The sequence below is a fragment of the Hyla sarda genome, chromosome 12, assembly GCF_029499605.1.
Source record: "Hyla sarda isolate aHylSar1 chromosome 12, aHylSar1.hap1, whole genome shotgun sequence".
Taxonomy (NCBI): domain Eukaryota; kingdom Metazoa; phylum Chordata; class Amphibia; order Anura; family Hylidae; genus Hyla; species Hyla sarda.
The window spans coordinates 85,374,611-85,391,954 of record NC_079200.1 but is presented as its reverse complement, the minus strand read 5'-3'; the positions used below and the strand labels follow the sequence as shown (position 1 = coordinate 85,391,954).

The window sequence follows — 17,344 nt, the reverse complement described above, 5'->3', positions numbered from 1 at the left end:
AGGAGGGTAACACCCAGCAGCAAGACCGCGCTACCTCTGCCTTTGTGCAAGGAAGAGTAGGAGGAGCACTGCCCGAGCCCTGCAAAATGACCTCCAGCAGGTCACAAATGTGCATGTGTCCACTCAAATGATCAGAAACAGACTCCATGAGGGTGGCATGTTTTACTTTTTATTTTGTGTAGTGTAGTGTTTTTAGGGTACATTCACACGGGCGGGGGTTCACAGCGAGTTTCCCGCTGGGAGTTTGAGCTGCAGTGGAAAATTTGCTGCATCTCAAACTTGCAGCGAGAAGCTCTCTGTAAACCCCCACTCGTGTGATTATACCCTGTACATTGACATAGGGGGACAAACCTCCAGCTGTTACAAAACTACAACTACCAACATATATGGTCTATCAGTGCATGCTGGGAGTTGTAGTTTGCAAAAGCTGTAGGCACACTGGTTACGAAACAGTGAGTTAGGTATCAAACCTGTTGCAAAAGCTACAACTCTCAGCATGCAGTGACAGCTGAAGGGCATGCTGGGACTTGTACTTATGCAACAGTTGGAGGCACACTACTGCAACTCCCAGCATGCCCTTTGGCTGCCCGTGCATGCTGGGGGTTGTAGTTATACAACAGCTGGAAGCACACTTTTTCATAGAAAATATGTGCCTCCAGCTGTTGCATAACTACAACTCCCAGCATGCACAAACTACCAAGGGGCATGCTGGGAGTTGTAGTCGTGCCTTCTGCTGTTGCATTACAACAACTCCCAGTATGCCTTTTTGTGCATGCTGGGAGTTGTTGCTAAGCAACAGCAGGAGACCAGCCTTACCTCCTGCTGCTGCGCACGCCGGATCCTCCTGCCCGCCACCGCTGACTCCGCTCCTGGGGCCCCGATGCCGGGTATCGGGGGCCCCAGCCTCAAGCATCGACTTCCAGCACCCGCTCTCGCCCTCCGGAGTAGAGCCAGAGTGGATGCCGTTAGGGACACCCCCACAGCAGGAGTCCTGATTTGTCAGCCGGTAACGGACTCAGGACCCCCCCAGGTGTTGTCAAGGGATGCCTGCTAAATGATTTCAGCAGGCATCCTGGTCCGGTCCCCGCCCGGTGACCGGAATTCCCCTGCGTCCCCAAGCGGTTAAAATAGACTGGCAGGTATTTACCAAAATCACCTTATGGTAGAGAATCCCTTTAAACAGATTTGTAAATTAATTCTTATAAAAATCCTTAAATCTTCCAGTACTTATCAGCTGCTGTATGCTCCACAGAAAGTTAAGTTCTTTTTGAATATCTTTTCTGTCTGACCACAGTGCTCTCTGCTGACACCTCTGTCCATGTCAGGAACTGTCCAGAGCAGGAGCAAATCCCCATCGCAAACCTCTCCTGATCTGAACAGTTTCTGAAATGGACAGAGGTGTCAAGCTTGGCAATGGCCATGTGAGATGGCCGAAACACCACTCAGATGCCTCTGTGTCTCAGCTCCGGCACGCGCGTCCCCGTCTCCTAGGGCACGCGTGCGCCGGAGTTCTGAAATTTAAAGGGCCAAGTGCACCCCTAATTAGTGTTTGCACCTGACATCACATTATAAGTCCATACACCTCCCACACTTCCCTGCCGGATCCTAAGTGCCCCTAGCCTGAGATTAAGCGTTCCATATTGCCTGTTTGCCTTACCCGTGTATCCAGACCTTCCAGCTACATTATTTGACTCCGCACCTTTGCTGCCTGCCTTGACCTTCTGCTATGTTTGACTTCGCTACTGCCCTATCCTCTGGTACCTCGCCTTGCCCAGCTACCTGTGTGGTACAGCCATGTCGGGGGTAGCGACCTGGATGTCGCCTGCTGCAACAAGCCCATCCTGCCTTGTGGCGGGCTCTGGTGAAGACCAGCGGCACCTTAGACTCCGCTCCCAGATACGGTCCGTGTCATCAGCCACACAGGTTAGAGGATCCACATCCAGCTCTGTTACAGTTGTCCTCCACCTCTGTATGTAGTTCCTACACATTGTCCTTGACCTCTAGATGTAGTTCCTACAGGTTGTCCTCCACCTCTGTATGTGGTTCCTACAGATTGTCCTCCACCTCTGTATGTAGTTCTTACAGGTTGTCCTCCACCTCTGTATGTAGTTCGTACACATTGTCCTCCGCTTCTGTATGTGGTTCCTACAGGTTGTCTTCCACCTCTGTATGTAGTTCCTACACATTGTCTTCCACCTCTGTATGTAGTTCCTACAGGTTGTCCTCCACCTCTGCATGTAGTTCTTACAGGTTGTCCTCCACCTCCGGATGTAGTTCCTACACATTGTCCACCACCTCTGGATGTAGTTCTTACAGGTTGTCCTCCACCTCTGGATGCAGTTCCTACACATTGTCCTCCACCTCTGGATGTAGTTCCTACACATTGTCTTTCACCTCTGGATGTAGCTCCTACAGGTTGTCCTCTGGATGTAGTTCTTACAGGTTGTCCTCTGGATGTAGTTCCTACACATTGTTCTTGACCTCTGTATGTAGTTCCTACAGGGTGTCCTCCACCTCTGTATGTGGTTCCTACAGATTGTCCTCCACCTCTGTATGTAGTTCTTACAGATTGTCCTCCACCTCTGTATGTAGTTCCTACACATTGTCTTCCACCTCTGGATGTAGTTCCTACAGGTTGTCCTCCACCTCTGTATGTGGTTCCTACAGATTGTCTTCCACCTCTGTATGTAGTTCCTACACATTGTCTTTCACCTCTGGATGTAGCTCCTACAGGTTGTCCTCTGGATGTAGTTCCTACACATTGTTCTTGACCTCTGTATGTAGTTCCTACAGGGTGTCCTCCACCTCTGTATGTGGTTCCTACAGATTGTCCTCCACCTCTGTATGTAGTTCTTACAGATTGACCTCCACCTCTGTATGTGGTTCCTACATATTGTCTTCCACCTCTGTATGTAGTTCCTACACATTGTCTTCCACCTCTGTATGTAGTTCCTACAGGTTGTCCTCCACCTCTGTATGTAGTTCTTACAGGTTGTCCTCCACCTCCGGATGTAGTTCCTACACATTGTCCACCACCTCTGGATGTAGTTCTTACAGGTTGTCCTCCACCTCTGGATGTAGTTCTTACAGGTTGTCCTCCACCTCTGGATGTAGTTCCTACACATTGTCCTCCACCTCCGGATGTAGCTCCTACAGGTTGTCCTCTGGATGTAGTTCTTACAGGTTGTCCTCTGGATGTAGTTCCTACACATTGTCCTTGACCTCTGTATGTAGTTCCTACAGGGTGTCCTCCACCTCTATGTGTAGTTCCTACACACTGTCCTCCACCTCTGGAAGTAGTTCCTACAGCTTGTTTTCCACCTGGATGTAGTTCTTGCATTTGTCCTCCACCTCAGAATGCCACTCTAACAGGTTGTTCTCCACCTCAATGTGTACAGAACATTGTGTTTGTTTGCTGTAGCCACCCTTTTCTGTATTTAGGAGCAGCTCAGTCAACCTGTAAATAAGCCTGGCAGGAATCCAGCATAGGTACTAAAATGTGTTGCCGCAAAACCAGCTGACATTCACTTAAGATCCATGTGAAAGCTATTCCTTCTGACTAATGGGAGCCCCTGGGGACAAGAAGGTCGTGTTTGTTTCTTTACTAAATAAGAGTGGGAAAGGGGGGGAATCTATGACATTATAATATGAAACAAATAATGACAGCAGATCGTAGCACACATGATAGGCTTAGATACAACAGACAGTATTACATATAAGATTAGATAAACAGCTCAACAGACACTATCATACATTATAGGATTAGATACATGAGACAGTATCTCAAATGATAAGGGTAGGAACTATTATAAGCAGATGGTCTATATATATTGGTGCAGGATTCCTATCTGCTCCTCATATGTCAAGTGCAAGGAGATGACGGCCCAAAATCTTGGGCTTTAGAAGAATTGCAGGAACTTTCTTTTTCTTTTGAAAGGAAATGACTAATGTCATCATCTGTTAGGATGTAGACAATGGTCTTTGGGAGGAAGGAAAGGCCAACGGAGGCAGCTGTAACCTCAGGAACCTTGTGACTACATAGACAGGTAAACCTGCACTGGGCGACCCCTTATCACAAGGCAGCCAGGCACAGAACCCCTCCATCCATAGCTGCCTGGCGAAAACATCAGCTTGTCGCCCCAGAAGTGTGCCATCCACAGATCCTCCATAACAGTGAAGTATCCACAGATCCCCCAATAACAGTGTGTCATCCACAGATGCTACTTAATTCTGTCATCCACAGACCCCCCCATAAAAGTGTGTCATCCACAAATCCCTTTAACAATTTTTCATCCACACCTCCGTCACAATTTGTCATCCACAGAAGCCCCCATAAGGGTGTCATCCACAGACCCCCATAACAGTTTGTCACCCATAAGGGTGTCCTCTACAGACCCCCCTAACAGTGTGTCATCTACATCACTCTATAAAAGTGTGTCATCCACAAACCTCCATAACATTGTGTCATCCACAGATGCTCCATAAGTATTTCATTCAGAGACCCCATAACAGAGTGCGAACACAGATTCACCAATAAGTGTCAACCACAGATTCCCCCATATCGATGTCATCCACAGATTTCCCCATAACTGTGTAATCCACATATATCCAATCATATCAGTGTATCATCCACAGATCCCTACAACAGTGTGTAATCTACAGATCCCTATAACAGTGTGTTATCCACAGATCCCTATAACAGTGTGTCATCCACAGATCCCTATAACAGTGTGTCATCCACAGATCCCAATAACAGTGTGTCATCCACAGATCCCTATAACAGTGTGTCATCCACAGATCCCTATAACAGTGTGTCATCCACAGATCCCAATAACAGTGTGTCATCCACAGATCCCAATAACAGTGCGTCATCCACAGATCCCAATAACAGTGTGTCATCCACAGATCCCTATAACAGTGTGTCATCCACAGATCCCAATAACAGTGTGTCATCCACAGATCCCTATAAGAGTGTGTTATCCACAGATCCCTACAAACAGTGTGTCAACCACAGATCCCTATAACAGTGTGTCATCCCCAGACCCCCATTAAATGTGGCATCCACAGACCTCCATACAGGACTGGTGCAAGGATTTTCATCTACACAGGCGAATGGCATTTTAGTGCATTCCCCCCCCCCCCCCCCCCCCCCACACACACACACAATTCGGCGGATGACCCCAGTCGGTAGGTAGGGAATACATCAGGTAGATAGGTGTAACCAGGAAGGTAGGGAAGCGTGCAGTACTTAGACAAGAATTGCAGCCACCCAGTACTTACATAGGTATTTCAGCTCCCCAGTAATTAGATAGGTATTGCTGCCCCCCCCAATAGTAAGATTGGTACTGCAGCTCCCCAATAGTTGCATAGGTATTGCAGCCCCCCTCCTCCCGTTAGTAAGGTTTTGCAGCCATTCTGACCCCTCCCCCAAAAACAATAAAACTTTAAACACACCTTCCTTCTGCTCTGCTCCTCTTCCTCCCTAAGGTCCGGTCTCCAGCGCAAGACTTCTTCAGCAAGCCGCGTGCAATGAGATGACATCATTGCCCACTGCCTGCAATGGAAGTGCTGCACTGCGCCACTCTGAAGTGTAGGAGCAGGGAGAACTGCTGTTGCCTGCTCCTATACAGTACTGTGAGGGGCAATGCATACACTGGAGTTTTCCGCCCCTCCACCGCCTGCACCCTAAGGCAGCTGCTTGAGCTGCCTTATGTAAGCGCCGGGCCTGCCCCCATAAACTGTTATGGGGGCAGGCCCGGCACTTACAATAGGCAGCTCAAGCAGCTGCCTTAGGGTGCAGGCGGTGGAGGGGCGGAAAACTCCAGTGTATGCACAGATATTTATAACAGTTTGTCATCCACAGCTGCCCCATAAAATTGTGTCATCCACAGACCCCCATAACAGTGTGTTATCTACAGATGCTTGTGTCATCCACAGATACCCTTAAAAATGTATAATCCCCATACCCCTATAACAGTGTGTCATCCATAAATCTGTCAAAAGTGTGTGAACCACAGATGCTTCCTAAAAGTGTAATCTAGAGACCCCTATAAAAATGTGCCATCCACAGACCCCAATAACAGTATTATTTACAGATGCCTCATAACAGTGTGTCATCCACAGATCCCCATAAAATGTGTCATTCACAGTTTATCATCCAGAGATGCTCCTTAAGTGTGTCATCTAGAGATCCTCCATAACAGTGTCATCCACAGAATACCTATAACAATGTGTCATCTACAGATACCGAATAACAGTATACCATCCACAGATCCCCCATAACAGTGTGCCATCCACAGATATCCCCATAACAGTGTGTCATCCACAGTTACCCCCATAACAGTAAACCATCCACAGATACTCCATAAAAGTGTGTCACCCACAGATCCCAATAACAGCATGCCATCTGTACCAGCCCCAAAGGCTGTCCTGTGGGCTGAGGATCTCCTCGGGCATACCTTCTGCACATGTGTTGGGCTCACTGAGAAAATGTCAGTTATGTATAATATGTTCAAGCACTTTATTATATACTTTATTATGTTTACCATATTCGCTGTATAATGTGTTATCTGTGTACTATGCCTTTAAGAGTGAGGAGCAGTGTATACCTGGTGACACTGCCTGCCCAATGGGAACCCCTAAATTGTTAGGTATATAGTGTAGTGGGGAAGGAGTTGCCCCAGTCTAAAGTTCTGGTTTAGTTCCAGATCAGCTGAGTTACAGTGTGGAAAGGAGATGAAGTAGTGTGTGGAGAAATCCTGAGGGAAGCCTTAGAAAATACCTTCTCAAGTCAACCCCGCCATTCTGTTCCCTTGTGCAGTGGAAATTCAAGCCCTGGCAGTGAAAGTAATTGGACCTTGTCACAACCCTAGTCTGCGTGGGAAATCTTCAGTCTCTAATCACAAGTCAGTATTATTCAAGTGGGTGAAAAGCATCATAAGTCCCAGCAAGGCAACAGGGCTCCCAAGGGTTACACTGCATCCCTTCTACTCTTCTCCATACTGTGTGTGTAATACCATAAGCACCTGCTCAGTAAAAAGCAGTTATTACCCTCCCGTGTCTGGCCCAGGAGAAGCTGTCTCCACCTCGGACCGTGTATAGGCTAATGGTGCGCTGGCGTCATGAAGGGATTAGGAATTCCTTGCACCCCTGTGTCACCACACACAGATCTCCCAATAACAGTGTGCCATCTATAAACCCCCATAAGTGTATTATACACAGAACCCCCCCCCCCCAACAGTTTCTCCATAAGTGTGTTATTAGCAGATCCCAAAAACAGTGTCATCCACAGATTCACTGATCCCCCCCATAGCAGTCTGTCATCCACAGGTCTTATAATGGTGAATCATCCACAGATCCCCCATAACAGTGTGTCATGAACAGATCAGCCATAAGGGTTTCTTATCATAAGAGTGTATCATCTGCGAACACCCCATACAGTTTCTCCATAAGTGTGTCATTAATAGATCCCAATAACAGTGTGTCATCCACAGATTCCTCATAACAATGTGTCATCCACAGAACCTCCAATGATACACCTGATAGTGTATCATCTACAAATTTCCTGGAAACAGTGTATAATTCAAGGATCCCCTATAACAGTGTGTCATCCACAGAAACCCCCATTACAACGTATCATCTACCGATACCCCACAACAATCTGTCAGCCATGAATTTACCAGGCTTCTGTAAAGGAACTATGCACAGGCTGAGGCCAGGCTTATGTCGTGTATGTTGCAGTGGCGACCTTTGACCCCTCCCCGATCACAGAGTGTAATGTACTGTTTTTGACTTTGTTTCTTTTATAATGAGTGATGGAGCAGAATGTTGGTGCAGCATGTGGTATAGTGTATAACTTAGGGAACCTGTGCTGTATATTGTACTGTCATGCTCTGTATGATTGTAATTTATTGGATGACTTGTAATGACGACTGAATGTTCACCCAAGCCCTTCCAATAAACTTTCAGGGTACAGCCTGAACATGTTTTTTGTATATAGGTGCCTGACATTTGAGATCAAATGCCAGGCTTTCCTTCGTTATATGCTTTGCCCTTTCCCCTCGTGTGACGTCAGGGTGCACCAAACATAGAATACTCATATGAAAGCCTGGCACATTAAATGCCAGGATTCACTGTTCCCTGTGCAGCTGGTATGCAATTATTTCCAAGGCTGTACATTACATACATTATATATACACACACATCGGTCTGTTTCCTCTATTACATTACATGCATGCCCTGTATTACATTACATGCATGATTGTCCTGTGCCCTGTATTACATTACATGCATGATAAATACGCCAGCACGTGTCTCTTGGATTACTTTACATGATACATACACACATTGGTCTGTGTCCTGTATTACATGACATACACTAAACTTTCACATCGGTCGGTGTCCCCTATTGCATCACATACATAATACACACATCAGTATGTGTCCTGTCTTATATTACATACATGATACACAGATATCAGTATGTGTCCTGTCTTATATTACATACATAATATACAGATATCAGTATGTGTCCTGTCTTATATTACATACATGATACACAGATATCAGTATGTGCCCTGTCTTATATTACATACATGATATACAGATATCAGCATGTGTCCTGTCTTATATTATATACACGAAACACAGATATCAGTATATGTCCTGTCTTATATTATATACACGATACACACATCAGTATGTGTCCTGTCTTATATTACATACATGATACACAGATATCAGTATGTGTCCTATCTTATATTACATACATGATACACAGATATCAGTATGTGTCCTATCTTATATTACATACATGATACACAGATATCAGTATATGGCCTGTCTTATATTACATACATGATACACAGATATCAGTATGTGTCCTGTCTTATATTATATACATGATATACAGATATCAGTATGTGTCCTGTCTTATATTACATACATAATACACAGATATCAGTATATGTCCTGTCTTATATTACATACATGATACACAGATATCAGTATGTGTCCTGTCTTATATTACATACATGATACACAGATATCAGCATGTATCCTGTCTTATATTACATACATGATACACAGATATCAGCATGTGTCCTGTCTTATATTACATACATGATATACAGATATCAGTATGTGTCCTGTCTTATATTACATACATGATATACAGATATCAGTATGTGTCCTGTCTTATATTATATACATGATATACAGATATCAGTATGTGTCCTGTGTTATATTACATACATGATACACAGATATCAGAATATGTCCTGTCTTATATTATATACATGATATACAGATATCAGCATGTGTCCTGTCTTATATTACATACATGATACACAGATATCAGCATGTGTCCTGTCTTATATTACATACATGATACACAGATATCAGCATGTGTCCTGTCTTATATTACATACATGATATACAGATATCAGTATGTGTCCTGTCTTATATTACATACATGATATATACATCAGTATGTGTCCTGTCTTATATTACATACATGATACACAGATATCAGTATGTGTCCTATCTTATATTACATACATGATACACAGATATCAGTATATGTCCTGTCTTATATTACATACACAATACACAGATATCAGTATGTGTCCTATCTTATATTACATACATGATATACAGATATCAGTATATGTCCTGTCTTATATTACATACATGATATATACATCAGTATGTGTCCTGTCTTATATTACATACATGATACACAGATATCAGTATGTGTCCTGTCTTATATTACATACATGATACACAGATATCAGTATGTGTCCTGTCTTATATTACATACATGATACACAGATATCAGTATGTGTCCTGTCTTATATTACATACATGATACACAGATATCAGTATGTGTCCTGTCTTATATTACATACATGATATACAGATATCAGTATGTGTCCGGTCTTATATTACATACATGATATACAGATATCAGTATGTGTCCTGTCTTATATTACATACATGATATACAGATATCAGTATGTGTCCTGTCTTATATTACATACACAATACACAGATATCAGTATGTGTCCTGTCTTATATTACATACATGATACACAGATATCAGTATGTGTCCTGTCTTATATTACATACATGATATACAGATATCAGTATGTGTCCTGTCTTATATTACATACATGATATACAGATATCAGTATGTGTCCTGTCTTATATTACATACATGATATACAGATATCAGTATGTGTCCTGTCTTATATTATATACATGATATACAGATATCAGTATGTGTCCTGTCTTATATTACATACACAATACACAGATATCAGTATGTGTCCTGTCTTATATTACATACATGATACACAGATATCAGAATATGTCCTGTCTTATATTACATACATGATACACAGATATCAGTATGTGTCCTGTCTTATATTACATACATGATACACAGATATCAGAATATGTCCTGTCTTATATTACATACATGATACACAGATATCAGTATGTGTCCTGTCTTATATTACATACATGATACACAGATATCAGTATGTGTCCTGTCTTATATTACATACATGATATACAGATATCAGTATGTTCCCTGTCTTATATTATATACATAATACACAGATATCAGTATGTGTCCTTTCTTATATTACATACACAATACACAGATATCAGTATGTGCCCTGTCTTATATTACATACATGATACACAGATATCAGTATGTGTCCTGTCTTATATTACATACACAATACACAGATATCAGAATATGTCCTGTCTTATATTACATACATGATACACAGATATCAGTATGTGTCCTGTCTTATATTACATACATGATACACAGATATCAGTATGTGTCCTGTCTTATATTATATACATAATACACAGATATCAGTATGTGTCCTATCTTATATTACATACACAATACACAGATATCAGTATGTGTCCTGTCTTATATTACATACATGATATAAAGATATCAGTATATGTCCTGTCTTATATTACATACATGATACACACATCAGTATGTGTCCTGTCTTATATTACATACATGATACACAGATATCAGTATATGTCCTGTCTTATATTACATACATGATATACAGATATCAGTATGTGTCCTGTCTTATGTTATATACATGATATACAGATATCAGTATGTGTCCTGTCTAATATTACATACATGATATACAGATATCAGTATATGTCCTGTCTTATATTACATACACAATACACAGATATCAGTATGTGTCCTGTCTTATATTACATACATGATACACAGATATCAGTATGTGTCCTGTCTAATATTACATACATGATACACAGATATCAGTATGTGTCCGGTCTTATATTACATACATGATATACACACACATACACTACAGAATGCTAGGTCTGAGATCTTTATTATCAGATATAAACATGGCGGCTCTACATACAATATTCACGCTCCATTATAGTGATCATGTTAACCCTTACTTGCTCTCGGAAAGTAACCACTGGAACTGGTGTGTGATCAGTGTTAGCAACCAGATTTTTTCTTTTCTCTGCACAACTCCAAAAATCATAGACAGCCAAGAAGAATGAAAAAGAGTATATGGTAACACAACAGTATCATTTACTATGGCCATTAAAATAATAACTCCTACTATCACAAAGTTCCTCCAACTTAAAAAAAAAAAAAGTCACGGACGCAAGTATTTTTTTTTCAAGTATTACTAAAAAAAAGTCCCCATTTATGGCCATAACTACCACCATTCATAGGCACATTTGTTGCCCCCACCCCCTTCCCATGGTGTTACCTTTTCTGATGCTCCATAAGTGTCAGAGCCAGCCACGTTGCTTTGCTGAGTGTTCCCTTCTTCCATGTGAAGATGGATTTCTGGTATCTTAACTCTTTCAAGGGGGAAATGATCCGAGGAGGGCGCCATTGTCTTTATGAGCTGCAAGTCATTGAGAGACTGTGAGGGTCGAATCCTGGGTGGTAAATCTGGGGGGCCCATGAAGCTTATCCGCTTTAGTGGATCCATTATTTTTTTGGAGTTGTGGAAAGTTCTCAATGGGCCCAACTTGTGGTCGGTATTAATACTGTCCTGTGACATTCTCTGCTCCATTACTGTATTGTTTCTCAACTGTGAAAGGTCAAGTAGAGAGCGAGATGATCCTGTCGTGACCAGATGGCGCAGCTGCATATTGCCCGTACTGGCAGTGCCCATCTTGTGTAGACTGGACAGTGCTGCATCTTGTTGCCCATCAGGAGATAGCAGAGGAATACCTGCTGTGTCTTGTGGCTCGGCGGCCACAAATGTGTAGCTATACTGGGTACAAGTTGAATGTTGTACGAGATCCTCCGACTTCTCCCACACACCAGTCCCATAGGAACCCCAGCTGTTGGAGGATAGCACCTTAACATACTTTGCTGGGATATAAAAAGGCTTGGACTTCTGGTCTCGACAGACTTGCCACCAGTGCTCATTGGTCCTCTTCAGGAGAATGTAGCGCTCATGAGGCTTTATAGAGATAACACTGCCATCTTTAGCCAGGTACTCAAATCCATGCTCCACAAGAACATAGTCCTTGTCTAAAGTCCCAGCACTCTGCATCCTGATAGCTAGTGTTTGCCTATAAAGATGAGAAGTAATTGAGATTATTATTTGCGACCGTGCCCAGCGTTCTACATTATAATGCTGAATATGACAGGGGGTGATGCGAGAAAAGACCTGCATACATATCTGACATAGCTGAAATTCAACAGGAGGGGGTACATAAGACAGGTAACGCACAGTTCCAAACCTGCCTCGAGACACACAAAACAGACCTCAAAAACAGTCAGCCAGGGCCAGCTCTTACCTTAGAGTAAGTTCACAGGGCGCACAATTTCACCCCATAGGGAAGCTCAAGGCGCCTGTAGAGGAGCGACTGACTTACGGAAATGAATGTTCTCAACAAGGCTGCAATTACCAAAATACAGAGGTTGGGGAACTGGTAGTAGAAGACGTGCATACAGGTGACTCATACCCACCCAGAACACTGAGGCCACTTACTACTAAATCTAAGCACACACACAGATACACACCAGAGATGCAGACCCGGAATCGTATTGAAAGCTCTGGCCACGTCAAGCTGCAGGACATTCTCCCAGACAGGGCAGAGGAAGCCATTCCCAGGATACTTGTCTAGAACAATCTACTACATCCCTGAAAGGAAGGAGTTGGTTACTGGGCGGACATACCACAGAGCCTTCCTCATTTCATTTGCTCCATCATCCATCCTGCTCCTTCCTGTTCTCTGAGTTTGTAGAGACATAACAAGTGTGTGGAGCACAGGAAGAGTGAGGGGTTCCTGTATGTGATCAGCGACCCCCAACACATGGTGATGAAATTTACAGTCACATGTGACTACTATGGCCCTAATGGTCACAGCCTGCATCTATATTTATAAAGCAAAGGAAGGGGCAGCACGAAATTACAGCTATTAAAGAGTGGGCACCAAACCGGCCTCATCCCACTGTCGACCCACAGTACCAAAGTGAGGGCTACAGAGCTCTCCTTACCTGTTTCTCCCCACAACATTGTAACTCATCACAAGGTTGAATTAGGGAGAGGGTGTGCCAGCTCAGTGCTGGGTGCAGTCTCTCAGGTTGGCAGGCACAGGGCAGACCAAAACCTAGATTGAAAAAATGCTAAAAATAAAAAGCGTATGCAAGTAGTATGTGGCCATAGAGGTTGTGTTTTATATAAGAGCAGTATTGGACAGATATAGATACCAGGCGAAGTATAAAAGCAGCATAGAAGCAGGGTGCAGTATGAATGCAATGTAGGGTCAGTACTAAGGTGAGGTGGGGAATGTGTGCAGCATAGGAGCAGTACTAGGGTTAGGTGCAGAATGTATACAGTAAAGGATCATTATTAGGTCTAGGTGCACAATGTATACAGTGTAGGATCAGTATTAGGGCTAGGTGCAATATGTATACAGTTTAGGATTAGTATTAGGGCTAGGTGCAGTGTGTGTGCAGTGTATGATCAGTATTAGGGCTAGGTGCAGTGTGTGTGTGCAGTGTATGATGAGTATTAGGGCTTGGTGCAGTGTGTGCAGTGTAGGATCAGTATTAGGGCTAGGTGCAGTGTGTGTGCAGTGTAGGATCAGTATTAGGGCTTGGTGCAGTGTGTGCAGTGTAGGATCAGTATAAGGGCTTGGTGCAGTGTATGCGCAGTGTAAGATTGGTATTAGGGCTAGGTGCAATATGTATACAGTTTAGGATTAGTATTAGGGCTAGGTGCAGTGTGTGTTCAGTGTATGATCAGTATTAGGGCTTGGTGCAGTGTGTGCAGTGTATGATCAGTATTAGGGCTTGGTGCAGTGTATGCGCAGTGTAAGATTGGTATTAGGGCTAGGTGCAATATGTGCAGTGTAAGATTAGTATTAGGGCTGGGTGCAATATGTATATAGTGCAAGATCAGTATTAGGGCTGTATGATCATTACTAGTACTAGTGCAGTATGTGTGCAGTGGAGGATCAGTACTAAGAATGGGTGGTCTATGTGTGTGCTGTGTAGGCTCAGCAGTATGGTTAGGTGCAGTATGTGTGCAGTGGAGGATCAGTAATAGGGCTAAGTGCAGTACGTTTGCAGTGTAGAATTAGAACTATGGAGATGTGCAGCATATGTACAGTGTTGGATCATTATTAGGGGTAGGTACCGTATGTGTAAGATCAGTACTAGAATGAGGTGCAGATTGTGTGCAGTGTAAGATCAGTACTAGGATTATGGGCACAAGGTGTGCAATGCAGAATCAGTATAAGGTCTAGGTGCAGAATATGTGCAGTGTAGAATGAGTAGTAGGACTCAATACAATATGTGTGCAGTGTAGCATCAGTACTAGGGCTAGAATCAGAATGTGAGCAGTAGGATAAGTATGGGGCTGGGTGCAGTATATGATCAGCACAAGGGTTGGGCGTTGTGTGAGAGATTTGTTCAGGCAGGTCTGAGTCAGGCTCTGTATCAGCTTGCCTGCCTTCGTGAACATTTCCTGTTTAACTCAAAATTAACCGCTTAGCCTGAGATTCTTTCACTTCCTTGTAGTATAAGATGATAAACACTAAACCATGGTCAAAACCTTGTACTTGTACCTTGTATCTATTTGTTGGCACTCTGCTAGTAAGGGCTGTATATTTGAAATAGAGAAATCTGTTGAGAAAGGTTCAGTAAGGGTCTTCGACTTGTCCAGCGATTGTGTCATATAAACACTTGAGGAGCCACAAGCAAGTGCTGGGAGTCCGTACTTTGCATTGAACAAACCCCTCACTCTGTCACATTGTGTTGAACTACAACTCCTAGTTACTTTAGTACAGTGTAGCTATTCTGACCTATGAGAGGTGGGATCTGAAGGACCTAGTAAGAAAAATAAGTGATTCCTATGGAATAATCCCAACCCTTCCTTGATGACTAATAAAATATGATTTAGTTGTTCACATTTATATACAAAATCAATGGGAGAGATTTAAAAAAAAAAAAAAAAAAAAAAATCAGCATATTCGTTCAACAGAATAGAAAAATTTATTAAGAAAAGAGCCTAGCAGAGACAACTGGATCACTCATGTCTTTTATTGAGCACACTGAGTAAACATCCACCGTGTAGGGAGATAAAAGTATGTGAACTGAACTTGATGGAATAACTCTGACTGTTGTGACCTGACATAACACCACAATGAGGGATGTTCCCCATGACCTTTACAAACATCAACAATCATAACACCCATGTGATAATAGAGAACATGACTGTTTGGATGAAGGATAACCACAGCTTTATTACATCAGCATGTTACATAGTTACATAGTTAGTACGGTCGAAAAAAGACATATGTCCATCAAGTTCAACCAGGGAATTAAGGGGTAGGGGTGTGGCGCGATATTGGGGAAGGGATGGGATTTTATATTTCTTCATAAGCATTAATGTTATTTTGTTCCATGAATTTATCTAATCCTGTTTTAAAGCTGTTAATTGTTCCTGCTGTGACCAGTTCCTGAGGTAGACCGTTCCATAAATTCACAGTCCTCACGGTAAAGAAGGCGTGTCGCCCCTTGAGACTAAACTTTTTCTTCTCCAGACGGAGGGAGTGCCCCCTCGTCCTTTGGGGGGGTTTAACCTGGAACAGTTTTTCTCCATATTTTTAGTATGGGCCATTAATATACTTATATACGTTTATCATATCCCCCCTTAAACGTCTCTTCTCAAGACTAAACAATTGTAACTCCTTTAATCGCTCCTCATAGCTAAGATGTTCCATGCCCCATATTAGTTTAGTCGCGCGTCTCTGCACCCTTTCCAACTCCGCAGTGTCCCTTTTATGGACAGGTGCCCAAAACTGAACAGCATATTCCAGGTGAGGCCGTACCAATGCTTTATAAAGGGGGAGTATTATGTCCCTGTCCCTTGAGTCCATGCCTCTTTTTATACATGACAATATCCTGCCGGCTTTGGAAGCAGCAGCCTGACATTGCATGCTATTCTGTAGTCTGTGATCTACAAGTACACCCAGATCCTTCTCTACCAGTGGCTCTGCCAGTTTAATCCCCCCTAAGACATACGACACATGCAGGTTATTAGTACCCAGATGCATAACTTTACATTTATCCACATTGAACCTCATTTGCCAAGTGGATGCCCAGACACTTAGTCTATCCAAGTCATCTTGTAACTTATGCACATCCTCTATAGACTGTACCGTGCTACAAAGCTTGGTGTCATCTGCAAAGATAGAAACAGAGCTGTTAATACCATCCTCTATATCAATGATAAATAAATTAAACAACAGCGGGCCCAGTACTGAACCTTGGGGTACACCACTAATAACCGGGGACCAATCAGAGTATGAATCATTGACCACCACTCTCTGGGTACGATCCATGAGCCAGTGTTCAATCCAGTTACAAACTAAAATTTTCAAACCCAAAGACCTTAACTTACCTGTCAGACGTCTATTAGGGACAGTATCAAACGCTTTAGCAAAATCCAGAAACACTATATCCACAGCCATTCCTCTGTCAAGGCTTCTACTCACCTCTTCATAAAAGCAAATTAGATTGGTTTGACAACTTCTATCCTTAGTAAACCCATGCTGGCTATCACTTATAATACAATTATCCCCTATGTATTCCTGTATGTAATCCCTTATAAGTCCTTCAAACAATTTACCCACAATGCACGTTAAACTTACCGGTCTATAGTTTCCTGGGGAAGACCTAGAGCCCTTTTTGAAGATTGGCACCACATTCGCCTTGCGCCAGTCCCTTGGCACAATACCAGACACCAGAGAATCTCTAAATATCATGAACAGGGGTACAGAT

General features: G+C 42.9%; 1 protein-coding gene across 3 annotated transcripts in view; it reads right to left on the bottom strand.

Moving 5' to 3' along the window:
- The window catches only part of ARHGAP27 (Rho GTPase activating protein 27), a 102,934-nt gene extending 88,833 nt beyond the window's left edge, over positions 1-14,101 (bottom strand). Inside the window, exons 1-4 of one of the 3 annotated variants that reach the window (XM_056548374.1) lie at positions 13,553-14,101; positions 13,076-13,196; positions 12,850-12,950; positions 11,802-12,621 (exon numbers count right to left, since the gene is read on the bottom strand). In XM_056548374.1, coding sequence (XP_056404349.1) covers positions 11,802-12,602 — 801 coding nt within the window. In that variant the 5' untranslated portion in view covers positions 12,603-12,621; positions 12,850-12,950; positions 13,076-13,196; positions 13,553-14,101. Of the gene's footprint in view, positions 1-11,478; positions 11,606-11,801; positions 12,622-12,849; positions 12,951-13,075 lie in introns of those variants that run through there. The other 2 variants (XM_056548375.1, XM_056548380.1) reach the window with 2 other exon arrangements.
- Between the last annotated feature and the right edge of the window lie 3,243 nt (positions 14,102-17,344).